General features: G+C 42.7%; 1 protein-coding gene across 2 annotated transcripts in view; it reads right to left on the reverse strand.

The window, feature by feature from the left end:
* jarid2b (jumonji, AT rich interactive domain 2b) overlaps positions 1 to 22,252 on the reverse strand; it is a 144,741-nt gene that overhangs the window by 10,288 nt on the left and 112,201 nt on the right. For both annotated transcript variants that reach the window (XM_041808764.1, XM_041808763.1), the window contains exons 5-7: positions 12,300 to 12,518; positions 7,368 to 7,612; positions 964 to 2,434 (exon numbers count right to left, since the gene is read on the reverse strand). In XM_041808764.1, coding sequence (XP_041664698.1) covers positions 964 to 2,434; positions 7,368 to 7,612; positions 12,300 to 12,518 — 1,935 coding nt within the window. The remainder of the gene's footprint in view (positions 1 to 963; positions 2,435 to 7,367; positions 7,613 to 12,299; positions 12,519 to 22,252) is intronic.

A 22,252-nucleotide genomic window follows, 5' to 3' on the forward strand; every position in this document is an offset into this window, starting at 1 on the left:
AATCTGGGGGAAATAATGTTTTTGTGGCCCACCAGGCTTCTTGCCAAGTTGTTCCACATTGTTATTGTCATCTATAAACAGGATGATAAAATGCACAGAAAGCCACTAAGCTTTCAGAGCAGCACAGATACCAGTGGAAACTGTAAATTTTTTGATGCATGCTCAGGCTGCTTATGCCAACGCTTTTTACAGCCAGGCGCTTTTATCTCAACGCTATTTAAAAACTGCAGAGTATTAAGTAGCAAGGTGAACAGGGCATTTTTTGCTCATTCTGTATATTATAACTCTTATTATGCTGTGTCACTTCTCTTTACAAAGGATGTGAAAGAGGAACGACAAATGTAGACACTGCAGAAGGGAAGACTCAGTGTGAAGAGGAGAGAAAAAGTGTTAAATTTCCAAATCATCCACAAATTGAACATATAGAGTTAGTACAGGCAGGGGATGGAGTCGAGCACTGTGATATGTGTTCAGCTGATGTCCCGTATGCCCTCATCAGCTGACAGTCACCTGATTTGCTCTAAGCATGCTATTGTCTAAGTGTACTCATGCTGCCATTTTTAAACTACTGTTGCCTAGCTGCTCCCTCTGCAAGCTGCTTTTGCAACCCTCCTCCACCCCAGCTCCTCCTCTATGCTATGTCTGACTTCATCAATGTTATTCTGTTGTCACTGATGCCTGCTCTGCTCCCTGCTTCTCTCCCTGCCTCAGGCTTTCCTTGTAGGCACAGGAAGAGCAGAAGGATATGCTGTTCCTGCTTTATACTTTCCATACAGGCTTGTGAAAGGGCAGGGGGATAGATATGGATATATATGTGAATTTATGTGAATGTGGCTTAAAATGACTGTTAAAAGGTATTTCTTACCACACAGGACAAAAACACTTGCTAATTTTGAGGTTTTGCAGTGAACAGCTGTAAAAGTAAATCTTATTTGCTTTGTTTTGTCAGTTCTGCTCTCTTACCAATGACTGGTGGCTCATCCATGGTAATGCCCTGAGATTTGAGGTGCTTCCGAATGCAGGCCATCCGCTGCACGTTGGGGCCCCAGCGCCGGCCCAGCATGTGGACCCTTTGCACCTGTGTAACAAAACGCATCTCCTCGCTCAGTTTGCATTCTGGCCGCCAGTCAGGAGGTGGGATCACTCGGCACATGCCGGCTTCCTCTGCCTGTTCCCTCACCACATCCAAGTACACCAGGGGGTCCAAGAACTCCCTGGGAGCTGGTCGGAAGACAGGGGCTTCACCAAGCGCTGCCCAACCCTCAGGACTGCTCCGCTGGCGCTCCCACTCCTTCTCCTGCTCTCGTTCCTTAAGCCGCGTCATCTCCTTCTCGCGCTCCCACTCCTTGTCCCGGTCGACTAGCCGAGACGCTGCTGGTTTGAGCTGTCCAGGGGTGTTGGTGGAGGTAAGAGGAGAAGAGGAGGAGGTGGTGGAGGAGGACACAGAGGTTTGTTGGGGGTCTGAGGTAGTGCTGGCACGGCTCGGGTTTTGTGTTTGATTCTGACCCGATGAAGGAGAGGAGGAGGACGAGCTGCGACCATGAGACCTGCTCTGCTGCTGCTGTGCTTGTCGAATCAACATCAGCTTGCCGGCCGATGCCCGCTTGGGTCGCTGGTTCACCGGCTCCATGTTGGCTGCTGGTGTAGAGGGAGGTTGGGTTTGTTTAGGTGGCGGCGTAGAAGGTAGAAGCGGGTTGACAGGTGGAGTTTGTTTAGAGAGGGGGGCTGCTTTTGATTCATGTCCATTAGGAAGAGAAGTGGTAGGGGTGGTGGTTTGTGAGGCAGCTTTGTCTTGATTGGCCACCTTCTTACTGCTGCTGCGCGTCTCCAGGGGCGACGGTTGAATCTTTGCCTTCTTGGCATCGTTTGCTGTGGTTTTGGCTTTCTGTTCAACAACTTCAACCGAGCTGAGCACCACCTCCAGGCGCCGCTTGGAGTTACGCAGTCCTTCCCGACCCGCGCACTCTGCGTGGCTCTGCTGCCGCTGGCACGGTTTCTGAACATCCTCTTTGACTGTTGTGTTGTGCCGCTGCCCATTCAGCCTGCCATTGAGGCGGATGCCTGCAGTCCCATTGTGCAGCCCATTGGATAGTAGCACCTGTTTGCGGGTTTTTGCATTGCTGTGGAGGGCTGGTGCCGCTGTTTTTCCTGAGTTGGCCAGCCCGTTGCTGGCTGCTGGCTGGCTGTGCTGATTGTGATTGTTCGCTGACGATGGTGCCGAGGCGGCGCTGTTGTGTTTGTTGCTGCTGTTGCTGAGTTTGGTTTTCTTGCCCAGTTCTTTCTGTTTGGCTTTGGTGTAGGTGACGTGGCCCTTGGACACGGTGGCTGTGTACTTCTTCACAGTTTTGGACGGCAATCGGAAGTCACGGCTCTTTTTGGCACCACTGACAGCCTGTGCCGAGCTTGCCCGCGTCAGCCCGTTCACTTTAGAGACCTGAAATCAACAAAATAAGAAGACATTGGATTTTACATCAACAGGGTTTGGAGTTTTTGTTTTATAGAGATGGATATTCATCTTTTGAGCAATGTTTTCTTCTATTTATGTAGCAGTGAACTAAGAGAACAATCATCTTCTTCTGATCAAATCTAACAGTAAGATTGTACTCAGCCCAAATATTATAAGTGCACTGGTGATTATTGGGCCCTATGATGTTTCCCAATAGAATACCTGGAACATGCAGGGAATTAACATAGAAAATCTCAATCAAATAGTAGAAATAAATTCTAAAAATGTCATACACAAACAAGAAAAAGTTAAAAAAAAATAATCTGCATGAACATAATAGAAACATTTCCCAAAATGCACCCACATACAGATAAAAATCTAAAATCAGAAAATAAGACAGGACACATACAAGGCCGTGGGCACGCCCACACTCCACCATGAAGATGCCAAACACTCGGATGCTAGCTCTGCAATAAAACATTTGGCTGGGCCAGACCGATGCTATTTGTGGAGAACCCACGCTATTCATTAGATAACCCATCGACCGTCTTGATGACTGTGCTTCAGAATTCAGGACACTTCAGTATACAGCGGCTCAAACTGCTGTCAACATGAGGACAGAGATTTGGAAGAGGATAAGTGCTGACCAAAACCAAAACCACTACATCCAGAGAAAAACAACGGTTTAGTATGAGTAGAAAAAGAGAAATTGGAGACATCAGAGGGAAAGCAAGGGAGGGTTTTTACTAGCAGATGGCTGGACAGTATGAGGTTGCAGGTGGGGTCACTGGGATGGAATGAAATCCCATCCAGGCACATAAAAACAGCCTTTTATTTCCTTAAATGCTATGATTCAGTCTGTGCTATGAATAAAGGTATTCTATGTGCATGTGTGGAGCGGTGACTTGATGTCTACACCTGTGGAAAGGAACCTTTACCCTCTTAGTCAGTGTATATCAAATCCATTGCATTAAGAATTTCTCTAGAAAAAGCTGCTTTTAACTACATTGCTGTATCTCCTCTCTTTTAAGTATATATTCCCCTGCATGCATTTCTAAGAACATCCACCGCTCCTTATCTACTTTAGCGTCTGTTGTTTTTATGGCCCACTTTTCATTCTTTCTGATTCGTTTCAGTGTTTGTGTCAGAAAGGAGGCCAACAGTGTTAAAAGAGCCTGTAAATCTAAAGAAAAGGAGATCATGTTCAGTATCTGTGTTAACACGAGGGCGCTTCCTAGTTCTGCTGTATTTGGTTACCTTCGTACATGCTTTTCTTTATGTTTTTCATTCTCAAATATCTAAACAACACATGGCACACTACCTAGGGTATCCATGCGTCTTTCTGTCTAGACCAGCTGGAAGAGAACCGCATAAGAAAGAAAGGAGCGACAGAGAGATGGAGTTATCAATCACAGTGGAGGCGCCACAGGAGGGAGGTGACAGCCGGCCCATTGGCAGGTTCCCCTTTGAAGGACTCTCGCATCGCATTTGTGTGTGGTTGTGTGTATTGTATTGTGTTTGTCTCAGGTGGCGGGGGGAGCCAACACAAAGACCAGGCCATTAAAAGATAAGGGGGGACTGAAACCCAACCCAGCCTCCGTCAATCACCCCCCAACACACACACGCCTGCTCACAATGGACATACACAAGGTGACAAGAAGGGAGCGAGGTGCAAACAGGGACTGAAATCCAGCTATAAAATGAGTTTTTAAATCAAGGTTGTCTCAAAGAGTGGCACTGTGTGCACCAAAAGTTGCAAAGAGTCACTTTTCAACTTATTCTATGAAAAATGCTTAGAGATCTGAGACACAGTCTCTTATAGTTCATTCTGATTTATTTTTAACTCCAGTGTGACTTCATTTAGTCTCTCGCTGATGCTGAAAAAGAAACTAACTGCCAAAGCAGCAGTTGTCCAGACAGCTTCTATATTTATCCAGCCACAGTTTGCTGACAAAGCGCTGAATCTGACAGACACACTGTCATGACCACTTCCTGCCACAGGAGGGCTCAGCGGTCCGGCTCTCACTTCACGCTTACTTCACAGGAGGGGGGGCTTGGCAAGTCTGCCTCACTTTTCTCTCTTTAATTATTTGGTCTGGTGGAAGAGGAGGATGGCAGGAGAGAAATGTTAAGAGAAGGAATTATGGAGGGAAGGGAGAAAGTGGGAGTTTGTTTAGATGCTTAGGAAGAGAAAGAACGACAGAAAGACCAAGAAGTAAAGATGGAAAAAAAGAGATAAAGGATTTAGAAGTTGTGCTACAGCCGCTGGCAGGAACAATGTGAGCAGAATTGAGAAGGATGAGGAGCTGATCAAGGAGGACACTGGCGCCAAAGGGGAAAAATAGAGCGTGCGCATACACAACCACACACACATAAACAGAGAGACAGCCGGAGACTGTTCTGGAGTGGATTTCGGTCGCATGTGAGCGTGGAGGGAAGGAGGAGGGAGAGGGAGGTGGGTCTAGATGACATCATGTGTTGCTATAGTCCAGCTGAGGCCTGGCAGGAAGATTTTTAACAGGCAACATCTGCAGGAGAGCTGAGAAGAAGAAGGGGGAGACAAAGAGAGAGAGTGAAAGGGAGTGAGAGAGCAAGAGAAGGCCAGCCAGAGGATGTAAGAAGACAAAGTTTAACCCTTGCAATGCTCTGTCTCACTGACAAAAGAAGGGAGGAGTGGGAGGTGTGCGGCCCTGCATGCAACATGATCGTGGCCAATATGTGAATTCCCACTGCTTTTTAACATACAGGGAATAAAGGATAACAAGCAGAACTCCTGCAGAAATCTGAATACTTGGCTCTAAAGCGATAACAGCATGTGTGGAGTGAAAGAAATGCTCTGTAATTTTCATTTTTTTAAATTAAGGAGTAATTCACAGTTGAAACCTTCTCCTCTCTGTCATCAGGAGAATCACTCAATATAAACACTATAACTTTTCATACATAATGAATGCATGACACAGCTTGACAGCCCATGACACATCCATCAAGCGTTACGGTGGCACGATGACAATCAACGGGTTAAATCCCACGCTGAACGATAAATCAATATGCCGGAGTCATTTATGGAGCGACTGCCGGAACACCTTGACGGCGAGGCATAAATCCGGCTTAATCCCTCTTTCCCCCCCTCTGCTGTCTTATTAAGGTGCGATGTGATGTGGCCCCGGGCAGGTTGACTTTTAAGCAGCCAGAGAAAGGTCACTATAGCGTCTGGTGCATAATACACACAATGCAAAAGCCTCTCTTATATGGTTCTGCATACAGTAGCTGTGCATTCACAGGTAAATGAGGTTTAGTTAGAGCAGAAAAGATGAGATTGTGTTGTGCATCTTTCCAGGAGCATTCAATTCTTGTTTTTGTACAGTTGTATTAGAAAGAAGGTTTAATTTAAGCCAGCGTGGGAAAAACACCTCAATAGGAAAGCGCAGAGTTGTTTCAAATGATGCACACTCGGCTTAACGGGTTCTCCCACCTGCGCTTGCTGCAGCATACAGCTGCTTTGCTGACATCCCCACTTCTCTTATGTAATTGAAATTGATAGAATCATATTGTTTTATAAAAGGTCTCGTTCCAGTGCGTGTATTTTGTTGATACAAGCAGCCGCTATTAAATTTCGGCGACTTTATTCATGGCGAATTGAATTATGATAATGCTCTTACCCTCCAGTTTTACGCACACAACCTCTAGTTGGTTTTTACTGCTACATAATCACTTAACCTTTTATATGGCTTAGCCTGTATTTTCACAGTCGGTCATGTGTATAAATGTGCGTGTGTGCGTCTTGAACACACGTGGTTAACACACATACTGTTCGTGCTAATTGAAGGAAGAGTGAGGGAGGGGAAAAAAATGAGGCACTAATCCTTCCAAATGATTGGAGCCATGTTGTCAAGGGCGAGATCCGTCTGTTTGACATGGGAGCAGAGAGACAGGGAGAGAGAGAGAGTGAAGCATGAAGAGAAAATGAGTGAAAGAGTCTGAGAGAGAAAAGTGGAGTGACTGCAGGAGGAAGAAAAAAAAAAACTCAGCCTGAGAGGAGTCAAAAGAATCACGCAGGGTGCCAACAGTGAATTGAAAAAGAGTGAGAGAGAACAAAGAGCAGCAAGCAAGTGAGGCTGAAGTTTGTCTTGGCAGGCAGTCGCTCTCATTGAGATTCATTGTTGGTTTTTTACTGGACAATTCAAGGCACTTTAAAAAACCTGAAGCATATGCCAGAGTCTGTATCGGCAGCAGAAGATTACAACAACAACAACACTTGAAAGAGGGTTGCATTTAACCGGAAATAAAAGGCACGTGAGGAAATGGAGAATAAAAAGAAGCACAGGGAGTATCATGAGAAAGAGAAAGATGGAATAAATTGTGATGTTCCTGCAGATTGTGCATCAGACAAGCTGATGTGATCATAAGTTTCTGACCAAACATCCTCTCCTCTTCTTCTTTCACTTTGTGGTCTTCCTTGAAACCTGCTTAGAGAAGGAGGCAGGCTTTCACAGCCCCCAGCCGGCACTGCTAAATATAGCTGCAGTCACGGGCAGGCCAAAACACAATCATTACTCTCCCAGACACAATGCATGCAGGAGAGAAGGGGAGTAAAAGGAAGAGCATGGAGATCACAATGCAAAGGAGGAAACCAGCGATAAAAGAAAGTGTATTAGAGGGACAAGAGAGGCCCAGGGGTAGTTAGGAGACATCATTGAAGAGGAGATAAAAAGAGGAAGTGACAGATGGGTGAAAGAAAAGAAGAGTCAAAAGAGGGGAAGATTTTAAACATGGCTTAGAGTCAAATAAGCATGCTACACCACAAGCCTACTAATAAAAAAACAGCAGGGTATATCTAGCTGAAATGTAACATTCAGTTCTCCTGCATCATCCCTCCACATGTCATGTTGGGCAGGTTAAATTACAGACATTCATATAGTACCTGTTTGCGTTGCTCCTCAGCCGCCCTTCTTGGTGGTAACCCGTTAGCTGAGCCTCGACTGTTGGCCAAGGCCTGCTTCTCCCTCAGGTGCTCCCGTGCCTCTGCCCGCTCGCTTCGTTCCCTCAGGAGGGGCGGTGGAGGAGGCGGGGGAGGTGGCAGTGGTGGGGCAGGAGTGTCCCTGCCGTGAGTTCCCGCCTTAGGCCTCGGACTCTCTCTTGTTCCCGTTTTACCATGGCTGTTGAACACTGGAGGAAAGAAAAAAAGGTGTCAGGAATGTAGGTTTTTAAATTCCTAATTAATAAAGAAAAAAAAAGAATTCGACACAGTCCTGTCAAGGATAGCTCTACTGATGATTTTGGTTGCTAGCAACATATTTTTTTACACTAGAAACTATTCCTGAAACTTGGCATTCTTGTTATTCTGAGCTGCCCTCCTGAGATGGGATGTCTAAACAAAGGGTTTTTATGACTTACATTTATGAAAAAATCTCACTTTATATCTATTTTTTTGTTTTAAAGGGGACATATTATGCAAAATCACTTTTTCAGGCTTCTCTAACTAAAATTTGTGTCCCTGGCCTGTCCACAATCCCCTCAAATACCAAAATAATCCATTTCCTCCTCCCCTTTCTTTCTCCACCTTTCAGAAAATGTGTGCTGAAACAAGCTTTTCAGATTTTCCCCTCATGATATCATGTGGAGAGTTAGCACTGCCCCCAGTATCAGTTGGCCCAGCCTGCTCAGAAGAAATTTCCGCCCTCCTTCCACCCAGAGCAGGATCAGGAGAGCCAGGCCCAATCCCAATGTCCACACTCACACACTCACTGACTTTGAGGCACGCTACCGCAAAGTCCATGAGGGCTGAGGGCTGTCCCACTGTCAAATCATGAAGTGCGTGAGGGATCTCTCGCAGACTTTTTGAGCCCTTCATGCACTCTTTCTGCAGACTTAGCGTGAGGGAATTACCCATGGTTCATTGCATCGTGACGTATGACAGGGATTCATGTGGGATGCCCGCCAGTTAACCCTATAAAAGTGAAGTGAAAAGAGCTAAATTGAAAACAAAAAAACATGGAAGGTGCAAAAAGGGGTGGACGTTGCAAAATTAAGTATTTTTCCTGTAAGTATCTTATATAAAACACCCTTCATCCACTGAGAAAACAGGTCTGTAGGTTAGGCACGCTTGTTTTATCTTTGTTTTAAGCTCTACAAGATGCTGACTGTCAACAAAAAAAACAAAGGGCTGTCCCATTCCTGTTTCTACCACTTCGAACCCTTGCAGCCTCACTCACTCAATCACTTTCTAGGTGCAGTCAGTTAAGTCAATGAGGGCTCGAGCTCAGGGTTTAGGGAGGAGATTGAGATTCAGCCCCACATCCATTAAGCCACATCGATGTCCTGAGAAGGGCGGAGTCAGGGGTGGAGTCAGACAGCTCATTATCTTTTAAAGCTACAGACACAGAAACAGCTTGTTCTGAGCAGGGCTGAAACAGAGGGGTTTTACACATGCAAGAATCCAATACTGGAGTGTTCATTCAGCAACAAACTTCACAGGCATGTTTTGGGGACCTCTGAGACCAATATAAACTTTAAAACCCTTTGAATTAAACACATAAAGATTTTTTTTAAATAATGGACAAAATATAACACTTCAAAATCATTTTAAATTTCACTTTCTCTCTTGTTCTTTTTTTTTTTTTTTAAGCATCCCACAGCTGTTACTCAGTTTGAGTAAATCCATTATGTATAGTTACACCGGGGCCTAAAGTGTTTATAATGTAGCAGTAATAGTCACCAAAATAGATTCTCATACTAAATCTAAAAGATCAATCCCTGGATTATATGATTCTACTGGTTCCTTACCTGGGGTCAGGGCCCTCCAGAAGGATGCAAAAAATCTCAGGGGGGCACAAGACTTCATCTGCTCAGAGGTTGACAAAATAAGGTCTGCGTGTATTATCTAAAATTATCATAAAACACTTTTTAATTGTTTTAAAAAAAACTTTTTCCTAGGTTTTTATCAATGAAATTACTAAAATTGATAAGGATTTTTGACAGCAATGTATCATTTTTTCCACCAAGGTGGGTCATGGGGGGCTCAGCTCTTCTGAAATACAAGAGGAGGCTCAGAAGAAATAAGGCTGGGAATCACTGGTCTTGACTGTATGAGAATATACTGAGGATACCTTTAGGTTACAAGCATTATGGAATGGTAAATGTACACAGTTTCTATTTTCACTCGTACGAAAGTCTGAATTCACTAATAAATGTAAATATCCCCTACAGTTCAGAATAGCTTAAACAGCACTGGCAGTACACCAAGAGGACCAAGTGGAAAATCTCTCACACACATTGGAGTGACAGGCTTCTGGCAAATGTATAGCCCCCAATCAGTGAAATATGCATGATTTACGGCGTGCATGAAAACGCCTTTATACTACATGTCAATGAACCTGTTCAGAATAGATGCAACCTCCATCGAGCCCAGGAGACGATGCTAAACGAGTCGAACAGGAACGAGGCAATTAACATACATGCTCAGAAAGCGTTCTCTTCAGCCTTTATGGGGCTCAATTTAAAGTTTCACGGCATCTTAATATCAACAGGCTCTGTGGAAAAAGTGACAGGAGGCCAGAGCACAAACACTCGGAGCATTTAGAGCACACATGCAGCACAGTAAATATACATCTGTGAGCATCAGTGCATGTTTCTGTGTGTATGTGTGTGTCTTGACCACAAGCGAGCATCTGTGGGTCTCCTGGGCCCCCAGCTCAATGAAAAATGAGAGAAATCCTGACATTTTGAGAAGTGAGCTAAGCAAGAAACCGAGCCCAATAAAAGCTGTTTAATTTAGCTATGTCAACATGGCGCATGGCCGAGAGAGAGAGAGAGAGAGAGAGAGAGAGAAAGAGGGAAGAAGTTGGGGGGACTGCATGCTGATGAATGGGCTACAATGTCAGGCCTTTCCGCTTTCTCCTCTCTCTCTTCACTACTTCTATTCCTGTTTTGTCTCCACCTCCCCTCTCCTCCCTTGCTCTTCCTTAAGAGCCCATATATCCTGCTCCTGCTGGAGAGCAGCCCCGGCTGCATATTAAAGTGTCACATTTGACACCAATCTTAATACCACAAAATGTACCGAAGTGTGTGTTTGTATCTCTTCCCCTGTGTGCCTGATAGCTCACACAGTGTAAACACTGCCTCCACACTTGAGCAACGACCCAGTCTTTGACTTTGTGTGCACACCGACCTATGTAAATGTCTGTTTCAATGTCCTTAACCCCGATCATCTCTTTTGTCCCCCAGAAAGTATATCTGCCCATTTTCCTCTTATCTATTTATTTAGCATATCACAGCAAAGGCGCCGAGCTGCTTTGCAAACAGTGTTTGTATACGAGATAAGAAAGGGGACTAAGCTGTCCTCATGCACAAAACAAGCCAGGATTTGTTCAGACAGGTTTCGCTATCCCTCCATTTTGTGCTTCTTATGTGAACATAGTGTTAATGCAAAGTTTCAGGCTGCTGATAAAGATGCTAAGAAAGACAGAAAAGTTTATGCATCTATGACAGGAATGATACAAAAGGCTAAGCACAGTCCTCCAAAAGTTCAGCGCTAGCAAATCCACGCACATCTCTCCCTCTTCCTCTCATAATCCCACCAGTCTCTCCCTCCCTGATTCTCCTCCTCCTCCTCCACATTCCACTTGAGTGGATGACAGAGGAAAAAGCTGACCAAGGCGGCCACCTTTTCAACCTTTCTGGCGGCGATTTGACAGACTGTAAGAAGGGAGGGAGAGAGAAAGAGTCAGGGAGGGCCAGAAAGGAGGAATTTCAGCCTCTTGTTTTGTGGTGGAAATGCCTGGCCGGAAGTATTGTATACCACCTACAACTGCCAAGCCCTGCAGGCTAAAATTGTTTCTCTATAGACAAGTAAAAAAAAAAAACTTTCATTTGGTGAAATTGATATACATTTTTCCCATCTCAATGAGAAAAAATCCTGACTTATACATCTATGATTGACCCTTAAAAGTGTGATTTCAATCAATTTCAAGATTTTCTGCAATTAAATCTAATTTTTTTGCAAGAAAAATTTTAAAAAATGGTTGATTAGTTGAAGATTTTTTCAGTTTCATTTTTTTCAAGTCACCATTTAAAGGCTTTTGGTGCAGCATGTCTCATGGGCAGAACTGCATGCATGCAATTCCCTTAATGTTGTACACAAGTGTGTATAAGTGCATTCATCCAAATGTCTATCTACCCCCAGGGGTGTTTGCGCTTCCTCTGCATTGTGTGCGTGAGTGTGTGTCGAGGGCCCAGGCCAGCTGTTGCAGCGCGTGCATAAACACCTTGTTAGGGCTTAGCGAGCTAAGTGTTAATTGGGGTGGAAAAGAGTTGATGTGCTGCTCTCACTGTCCCATGTGACTTCCCCCCGAGTCTCTGCAGTGGAAAACACGAGTGCAAACTTGGGAAACAGTTCATGTTCACACACAGGCATGGAGACGGGCATTTATACTCTGTCCTCTGTCCCGTGACTCATACAGAGTTTTTTTCTCTGAGTTTCTCTCTATGTTTTTCTCTCCTGCTGTTTTATTTCTCCATCCTTTACTCTCAGAGTCACTTTTGCAAAGACAGATCTTTCCATTACTTGTGAGTTTGTTTGCTTTTGCATCAATTTTTACTCCTCATTTTCCTCCTTCATCCTCCTCTCTCTCTTAGAATCCCTCCTCTTCATTCTCTCTCATCCCCTACACATAACACACCCCTAACTCTCTTCTGTTTCTCTCTCATTCCCTTCTGCTAAACACAAGAAGCATCCCCATGAGACCAACTGAACACATTCCATCGCTCCCATAAAACTACATTTCCCATGAAGCTCAAGGAATTCAAAGACAAATCCATTAAAGTAAGACTTTAAAAGCTCTAGCCCCGTCCTTACCATGCCCGTTGAGTGGCTGCCTGGTGGGGAGTTTGCCCTTGCGGGGCGTCGAGTGGCATGAGGAGGAGGCCGAAGCTTGACTGCTGCTGCCCCCGCTGTGAGAGTGGACCCCTCCTCCGTTCCTCACCTCCTCCTCTTCCTCCTCCTCGTCCTCCTCCAGGTCCTCCTCCTCCTGGGAGCTCCCGAAGTAGGCCATGTTGCTGGGCAGGGCCGGTGAACCTGAGTGCAGAAAGGAGGAGGGGAAAGGAGGAGAAAGGGGTCGTGGAGAGGGAGATGAATAATGAAGAGGAGGAGAGAAAGGAAAAGATTACAATATGAAATATGTGAAACACTGAAAACACCTTTTTTGTTAGTGCCCAAGGTCTATTTTTTTCAGACCCCTGCGATTCATGTATGAGGGAAACATCTTTATTATTCTAGTCTCTAACGTCACATCAGTTTACATCAATATTAAAGCGGCAAAATGTAAAATAGGAACTGCTGTGAATAAAGGTGATTGCAGCTGTTTTTCCATCTCTTATTATCCCAGTTGGTGGCCTATTGACGCTTGGTAAACTGCTCTGCACGTCACAGCTCCATTGTTACATTTGTACAAACAATGATCAAACATAAAAAGATAATCATGGAGATGCACGTCATGGTTTTGAAATGATTAGAAAAGCAACAACAGATTGTAACAGCATTACAATCTATGTCAGTGACCTTTCCATCCGGTGTTTAACCTTGAAAAATTTAATCATCTTGTTAGACGTGACAGTGCAAAAAAGAAAAAAAAGCAGTGAATGCCATCCTACATATTGGTATTACTTTATAGGGTCCAAAAGTAACATATTCTGATAGCTCAAACTTGCACTGGTTGTACACAACAGGCCGTCTTTCCACTGAGACTCTCTATTCTGACAGTTTTATTGAGACATACATACTGTAAATACTCCCAAATATCTAACTCTGTAAAAGAGTAACTTTGGAAAGCAAAGAGTCACTGCTGAGCTAATCCTAAATCTGCCGCTTTCACTCTTCCAAACAGGATTACTGTCAATCTCTCCCCCATATTGGAGAAATAAACTTGCGCTCTCTCCCTTTCCTTTTTCTGTCACACTCAATCACTTTCATTGTCATCTTGGAGAAATCCAGCTCAATACGTGCTGGAAGACAGGGGAATGGTGTTTGGCAGTGGATAGCCTATAATGTTACCTCAGTTAGCTGAATGTAGACACACACTCACTCTCATAAAAGGGTCATAAAGCCCAAAGCTATGTTATTAAATCTCATAATGTTGCACTCGTAAATCAGCGTGCAAACAGCTGCTTCAGTCACACAGACGCATGACGAACGGCGGAGGCAGGGTAGAGGCCAGAGTTGAGCAGCAGTGACTGGTACTGTATATTCAGACACAAATAAATTCAGGCATTAAGAAACATCATAAAATTACTCCTAATACTCCGAAGGGACAGGGAGCAAGCCTAGAGTTGCAAGTAGAGGTGATGTCCAAAATCCTACATTATGAATGGATATCTGCCTCGCCAACTTCAGAAGTTAAAATAAAACTAGTTGGACAGTTCTGCAGCAATCTGCCAGTAGGTTTTATACATTTATGTTGCATTTAACCTTCGGGGCTATAAGCTAGTTTTGACAATTTTGTCTCACCTGAACATTTTGTCTTAAAAAGCGTGTAAAATATCAACCCTGTGGTGCACAGTCACGCTTTATACATCCTTTTTTTTCAGGACAACATGGGCTTTGAGAATGTGTGCCGCAGTAATGCCACTTGAATGTCACTTGTCACTTGTTTTATATCACATCGCTTCCCTCCTCCAGATGTTTTCTGTATGGATTCACAGGGACAGCATCTGACTCCGTCACCCCTGAACCCCTAAAACAGAGTATGTTAGGAAAAAGTTAGGGGACCATATACCGGTAGAAAAAAAAAAAAAAGGAAATTAAAACTCAAGGATTTTTATTACACACAGCAAAAAATACTGACTAATACTAAGTTTTTTTTTTTCCACAAAAAACTGAAGATTCCATGCCTATCATCAGATCCAACTCGCAAAGCTTCAGTCAGAGGCGTTTGTGCCAGGTCTGAGAACAGACGGACCAGTCAGGAAAGAACCGGTTCGTAGCTTTGGCAACTGCAAGCAGGTAAACAATGGCTGCCAGTGAGGTGATAGGCTTGGATGTGTTTATAGCAGCAGAAAATTGAAGAGCAAAAACTCTTCAAGAATAACTAAATGCTTTTCTTGGTAGAAAAAAAGGCATGTTTACTTGCTTCCCTCTGGCCTCAGCATGAGTTTGATTCCCCAACTTTCTCCACTATTAGCTTCTAATGATATCTGCTGCCTGTAGAGCTCATGTCAACCACCAGGTCTGTTTTTTCAATCAAACTATGGGAATTTTTTCAAGGTACTGCCCGTCCCAAATGCAGACTATGGGCAGCTGCCCAGATGGATGCTACCATTCAGTGGATATATGAAACTATCTATCTGGCATGTCAGGATAATCTGTTTGTTTTTTTTTAAGATAGACTATGAATGGAAAACATCTGCAGTCCATTTGCAAAGTTTTCTATTTAGCTCACACTACAATAGCCTGCATTTGTGAGCAGAAATACACATAGCATTCCTTAAGATTCCCTGTAAGAACTGACAGAGTTTCATCGAACTCAGTGATGTCCTGAGGCAGAGTTCGAAATGGCAAAGTTGTGGAATGTAGTTCAGATATACTAGTATTTAAAATTAGATGCAGGCTTAAATAATTGCCCTAATGTGTCAAAGCATCACACTAAGTTTGAATGACCAGTGAAATACATTTTTGTTCTGACATGCTGAATTCATAACCTTACCCTAACCTCCACCTTAACTTTAAACCCAATCCTGACCCACCTCTGCATGGCTGAGTAAATATGAAATATAACAGAACCAATCCTACATGCATACATGGCTGATGAGCAAAACAACTGATGGAGTATTATAAGCCATGTACCGAGGAATAAAAGAAGACATGAGGCTAGATGAATGAACAAATGTATAAATGTTTGTCTGACTAGAAAAGCCTGGCAAAGTCTGTAAAAATTAACCAAATAGTTTCTAATTTGTTCTCAGGCTTTGTTATTCTGGGGCATCTGATTTATAGTCATCTGGAAAATTTGGTTATACATCCTTGTTAGCACCATGTGCAAGATTACATCTTGCTTTTTATGAGCAGGAAAACACTGGATTTTATGAATTTGCAACTCCTCAATAAAATTGATTCCTTCGAATGAGCAAACTCTGTGGTTTTTATTACCCTTTTAGGGCTCAGAGTGTTTAAAGGGCATTAATGAGGAGCAATGCATGATTATAAGTCAATTAAAATAATGTTAAGCCCCTGAAAATAGGCTGAATGTAGCTAGCCTGCATTAAGCTATAAGGAGTACTTAAAATGACACAGAGAGAATTAAGAATTAGCCAAGCCAATTACTGAATTACAGCACTTGTTTTAGAGAGAGTGCTGTACTTATCTTAAATATTACACATTGGTTACATTATTAAGTGGCTTAATGAGAATATAGAGATTGAGAAAGCACAAGGACACAAAATAGCTGGTGTTTTAAAAGATGCATTTAAGGAATATAGAAAATGCATGTGAAAGGCAGACAGAAACGGAAAACTTCACAGTTTTTGTTGGATATTGAGTGCTAGACTGGAGAAGTCTCCCTCGCTCTCTCATGTGCTCCTGTGTAAATTATGTAATGCAACCGTAACCATTAAGTAACCAGCCTTTACACTGTAAGTGGACAAAGGAGCTTAGTTTGGAAACACTAAACATTTGTGTACAGAGGTTACACTCAAATGACAGCCTGCAGACTGGGCTTTCCTATGACAAAGAGCAGGACATGGCGCAAGGCTTAACTGGTGTTAACCAGTACCATGCAGACCACAGCACTGTCTAATACTGGAGCACTGGCCTTTAAATAGCCCACGCTGCTGGTTAAAATATAACAAAAACTTAATCTTACGAGAACACCGTAGAGTAAAACAAAATCTGTTCTCTTATCACCAAACAACTGTGGATCACCCTCTTAGATTTGACAGATTACACTAAAACAGCCCAACTGAAAATCACTACATATGCTTTTATTTGTTAAAGCTCCTGTGAGGATTTTCAATGGTTACAAAACAAGCGGAAATTCATACTGATGTCACTTAGGACCTTCAAAAGCAAACTATAAGGAAGAAGACAGATAATATTTACAATGCCTGTAAAAAGTATCCATCCAAGGGGGTGAATACATTTAACTTTACAAGCCTTCCAGGGCCGGCTGCCGAGAAGCATCCCAACAGCATGATGCTGCCACCACAGTGCTTGGAAGTAAGGATGGTGTGTTTGTGGTGATGGGCAATGTTCGGTGTCTCCAAAACATTGCATCTTATCTGGACCTTCCAGACACAGGTGTCTTTCTACTACAATCACTTGGAACACATTCACTGCCCTCAGGTAATCCCCATTTCACTAATTGTGAGACTGTTAGCACTGTTTTGCTGGACCTCTGTTGAATTAGGTCTGTCACTTTAAAGAGGGTGAATTTATGCAATCACGTCTTTTACATTACATATTTGGATTTAATTGACATTACTTTGTAGAAATCCGTTTTCATTTTGACATAAAGAGTTTTTTGTAAAAAGAGCAAAATTATACTGACCATGATTAAATTATAGAATTAATAAAAGGGTAAAACATCCAAAGGGATGAATACCTTTTACTGGCACAGTATACTGTAACTTTTTGCAGTAGGATTGGTGTCAGGTAAGCACAGTGAAGCCTTTTCTAACATTCTATATAAAAATATTCAGAATACATTTAAAAATCAGTAGGATGATGGGCAAATTATATCAATTTGCAATTTAGCAGCATATTGCTAGGTGATCAGGACACACCTCTGAACATGTACTCAGAAAGGCGCGGGCCACTACAGCATTGCCAGAGCATAGACTTGAGGCAGAATTATTAGGACTGCATAAATGCATCTGTTTAACATTGGCATTGACAAACATGGGCTATCAGCAAATATTATGACATTAGCAGACGTCAGCAGATCAACACATCAGAGAATCTGTTGTGTCGTATTTTAAAACAAAGTTTGCAAACTGAACAGCTGATTCAGGCAAGACTTTTATTACTGTTTGGCCAAACTCTGATCTGTCTTTATGGCTAAAAATGAGGGAAATTAATAGCATTGTGGAAAGGATTGAACCAAAAGATGTAATGAAAAAACCTTAGTATCACCCATCGGCCAAATTGTTACTTTAAACATCTGTACTGGCCCTGATTTTTACAATCGGTGCATCTCTAAGAATTATACACCAGGTGTGAATACGTCTTTGAACACAGATCGATTTTTGTTTCAAGTGCAACAACAGCCGCCTGTTACTGGCCAATGGAAGGGCATGTGGTTACCAGATGTGACATTACATATACTCAAAAGCTTTTTTTGAATTTCATACTTGTATCAAAGCTTCATTTCCAAACACTAAAAATATAGAGCAGGGTAATAAAAAATGTTGTTGTGCCTTGGATCACAATTTTCACACAGCAGCTCTGCCAGTTTTTAATTATCTCCTCTGAGAGCTGCTGGGAAACAGAAATCTGTAGTGGCAGCAGATTTTACCTGCTTGCTTTAGCTTCTAAAGGAGGTCTGCAGGGTGAAATATAACTGCAACAACAACAGAGAAATATGGCCTTTACATAATCCACTGTGACCCACATTATTAAGGAGTTTCTTCACAGGCAGGGGTACACTCTCACTTTGCTTTAAGAAAGCCTTGTAACCAGTGCCCAGTGTGTATTTATGTTGTGGTTTCTTGGCATACAGCATAAAGTAGGATGAACACAATTATAAATGGTTGAACCCCAGCAGCAGAGGTACAATTTTCTGGCTTTTAACCAATAGATCGAGTCTTGAAGGTTAGCTGACCGCAGCGCACATGCAAACCAGCAACACACAAAAGAACAAACACACCGCACAGACACGTCGTTTATCTTGGCGACAGAGCAAACGCTCCTCTTAGACCAAACAAACACACAGAGGTGGCGCACACACAGCAGCCCAATCAGCTTCTAATGACCTGCTTCATTAGCTAAATGGCTGTAATTTACTGCTCTGATCAGGGGTCAGAAGGCCAATGGCAAACAGACCACAGTGGCAGGAATGGAGGGAAGGCGGTGGGTGGGTGGGTGTGTGTGTGTGTGTGTGTGTGGGGGGGGGGGGGTGTGTGGGGGTGTGTGTGTGTGTGTGTGTGTTAAGGGGTTGAGGGAAGAGGAGATGAAAATGTGCAAATAGGGAGAAGATGAGTGGGTAGTGTTATACTTCTAATGTTCTGGAAGTAGAGTCAGGTCCAGATACAAGAGTCAGATAAAAGTTGTTCAGAAATATGATGAGAAAAATGTTGAATGAAGGCAGAGACAAAGATGGAACACTGTGGAAGTGAGATAAAAGAAGAGGAAAGATGTGACAAAAAAAACTTCTGTACTATCCAACATTAACAGGATACCTGATAGGGCTGAACGATTTGCAAAAATAATCTAATTGCAATTTAACATGTGATTATTCCTGGGTTAATCATTTGTATTTTTTGACAAATTCAAGCAATAAATAATTCCATAAATAAGACCATGTTTACTTAAAACAATGAAATTATTTCTGAAGCAATTAACCCGTTAAGCTATAAAGGAGGCAGCTGGGGTGGAGGAGCTGAGGCTGGCTACCAGCTCATCACAGCTCATCAGTTTTAGATAGAATGAGCTAACTATTTTTGCTCATATTGCAAATGTGATGTCGTTTGCTTTGTTTAAGGGCATTATTATTTTTATGTCACTCATTTTGATTAAGAAAAACATACGGAAAACACAAAAAGGAGGATTTTTGTAAACCATTATGGAAGAAATGACACTTGAATGTTTGCATAATGTGCATAAAATCTCTGTCGCTGCAAAAAAAAAAAAAAAAAAAAAAAAATTAAACTGTATTTTGACACATTGCAAGTTAAAGAAAATTGCAACTTCTGCGATTTGAAAATTGCAACAGGTCATATTGCAATTCAGTCTAATTTGCGATTAATTGTCCAGCCCTAATCCCTGATATGGAAATATTAAAGGGAAAGGACAAGAAACAGACTCACAGAAGCCCCCAGTCAAGCAGATGTAATGAGCCAATACTGACCTGTTACATCTGGATTAAAGTTCCCAAATCTAACAGATCCTGGTAAACAAACTGACACATTAGGCATGGGTTAAAACCAGGGTTCTCAACTGGTGGGTCTAGACCCAAAGGTGAAATACAGTGGACTAAGTTGAAAAATGTGGCAAAAAGTCTGCATACAGAAACCCTAAGTGGTTATGCAGTAAAATCAGACATGAATTTTTAAGGTTTTCCTATAATGAGGAGTAAATTTCAGTATTTGTCTCAAGATTTTTACTTATTGATCTCCTTTTCTTTGGATAACATGGCTAGTTTTTCCATAATTTTAAATAAATTACTTAAGAAGTTACCAAATTTTCATCCTGTGTTTAAAAAATGAGCAAATTAAGATGTATCCATGCATGTCCATTTGTAATGAAGGGCTTTTAAACATGTTTGTTTTGTCCTGATTCTTTTTCCAGTGTTTTTCTTTTCTATTTAGGGAGAATCTTAAAGTTTTTGTATTATATACATTTGAGTGGTAGAAAATTTTTAATAATTTCAAATGTTGCGCTTTCTCTCAAGGAGGTAGTTGTGAGTCCTGATCACCCTGTGATCCCAACCTCTACACACACACACACACAGGAAAAAAACAAGTCTCACTTCTACTTTAAGACCTCCAACAGAGTACGAGCCCAATCCCCCAATTACATCCCTTTTTTATCCCCCTCATTCCAACCACAGACGAATCATAATTAGGTCTGAAAGAGACTATTAGGATTGTCATTTTTAAACGGGGCTCATGGGTGGGGGGTGTTGTGGTGTGGGGGGCATAATTAGAAACCCTCCATTCTCTGGCTCTACCCATCTTTTGTCCCCCATAACTGGGAGTGAAACAATGAGGACAATTTAAACAATCAGGAGGCTTCAGCCGCTGCAGGGACACTTGGACGTGCTGCTGACTTGTAACAAAAATGCTGCATGTGTTTTCCCAAAGATGTTTTTAAAAGGGAAGGTCAGACAAGGAGATAAATGTGGATTCTCTTGTATGGAGAGGAAAAAGTTATCTCTCAAGAGGAGAAACACACAAGGAGAGAGAGACAGGGAGGATTAGGGATTACGTCTCCATTGACATTCCTTGATGTCAGCAAAACCATTAACCCCACAAACAGCGGCTCGGTTCTCAGAGGAGAATGCAGAATCAGTCGGTGTTGCACGACCAACTTCTGCTTGGCATGACAAAGACACAACTCAAACTGTTTCCTGGCTCTAATCAAACAGCAATCACACATTAGAGTGGGAGAAAAGTACTGTATCCCTGAGGGAAACTCAGCTGTCACAGCAGCAATGCACTTGAGAGGCGCATGAGTAGCTGTCGGACCAAAAAATCCAATTCCCCTGAGAGAAAGCTGGTTTCTAGTCAAGCGAGATTCTCAGACAATAAAAATACCATCAAACAAAATCAAATCTAGCTATTTAGCTAAAGGTCCCCAGTGAAATTCACTGGATTGGCTGTCATTTCTTCAAAAAACAGCAGTAAAAAGTCCATATTTGCTTCAAATGTGTAATCACCCACAGGAGGTCTTGGGTTCACTGGGTCAGGGATGCAGGGTTACATAAGTAGAGGCAAAGAGGAGCTGGCCTCACTGAACCCACATGAGAAGCACAGTGCAGGGCTGGCAGGCATGGATGAAGGCCCAGAGGGTTGAGGAGTAAACACAGCAGAGGTGTACATGTAAACGGACGAGCTGGCACATTTACAGAAACACAGAATCAGAGAGGAGAAATCACAGTCCTGGAAATGAGTGTTGCATAAGAGACTCATTTCCAGGAGTAGGCGCAGGCAGTTATTCATTTGCTCCCTAATCTATTCTTATCTCATCTACGTCTAAATGTTTGTACCACAGAGAACCACACTGTGGTTGTCAACATTTCTGATACATCAACTATTTTTCAAAAAGATCCCATAGCATCCCTAACCATATCAAAATTCCAGTACAAGCGGAAAAAAAAAAAAAAATGCAATTCATGATTTTCTCAAAATCCTTCAGTCACAGTGACAACTATTTTTACTCCATAATGTTTTATGGAGTAAATAGTTTGCCATGTTTAAAGCTCCTTGAAGTCTTGGAAAATCTGAAATAGACCATCCTTGAGAACTTTAGTTTGAATCTACTCCACCACTTCCCACTGCTCATCCCAGTGCTGCCCCCACCCTGTCATCAGCAGCACTACACCCACTGGGTTACCGGAGGCACACAGAGCCAGAGGCAGACTGTCTGGCTACTGCCCAAATGGCTTTCTCCATGGATATAAACAGCCCCAACTACAGGCCTGGACCACACATAAACACCATTCTGCGAACACAAGCAAGGACTGAGCACTCTACAAGGGTGTATATGTGCGTGTAAGTGTTTATGTGTGTGCAGGAGAAAAAAAGATGAGCTGCATGATAAATACAGAATATAGACCCCAGACAGTGTGGGTGGTGAGTATACATGGTTGTGCATCCCGCTCTGTATACAGTAGACATCTAGAAATCTTGTTTTTCACTTTTCTGTCCCGTTACTCCCACATTGCATCAGAATAATCTGGCAGAGCCCCCCCCCCCCCCGGAGGGGATTAAAAATAACTTTTCTACAGATGCAGCAACAACAGCAACATCACCAGCAGCAGCAGCCAGTCAATTCATTTTCACAGGGAATAAAAATCCCAGAAGAATATGATGTTGTCAGTTGCCAAGTCCAAAAGCAGAAGAGAGGCGTGTAAAATGACGGGAAACTAGAAAACTGTAGAA

The sequence above is a fragment of the Cheilinus undulatus genome, linkage group 16 (assembly GCF_018320785.1).
Source record: "Cheilinus undulatus linkage group 16, ASM1832078v1, whole genome shotgun sequence".
Classification (NCBI taxonomy): domain Eukaryota; kingdom Metazoa; phylum Chordata; class Actinopteri; order Labriformes; family Labridae; genus Cheilinus; species Cheilinus undulatus.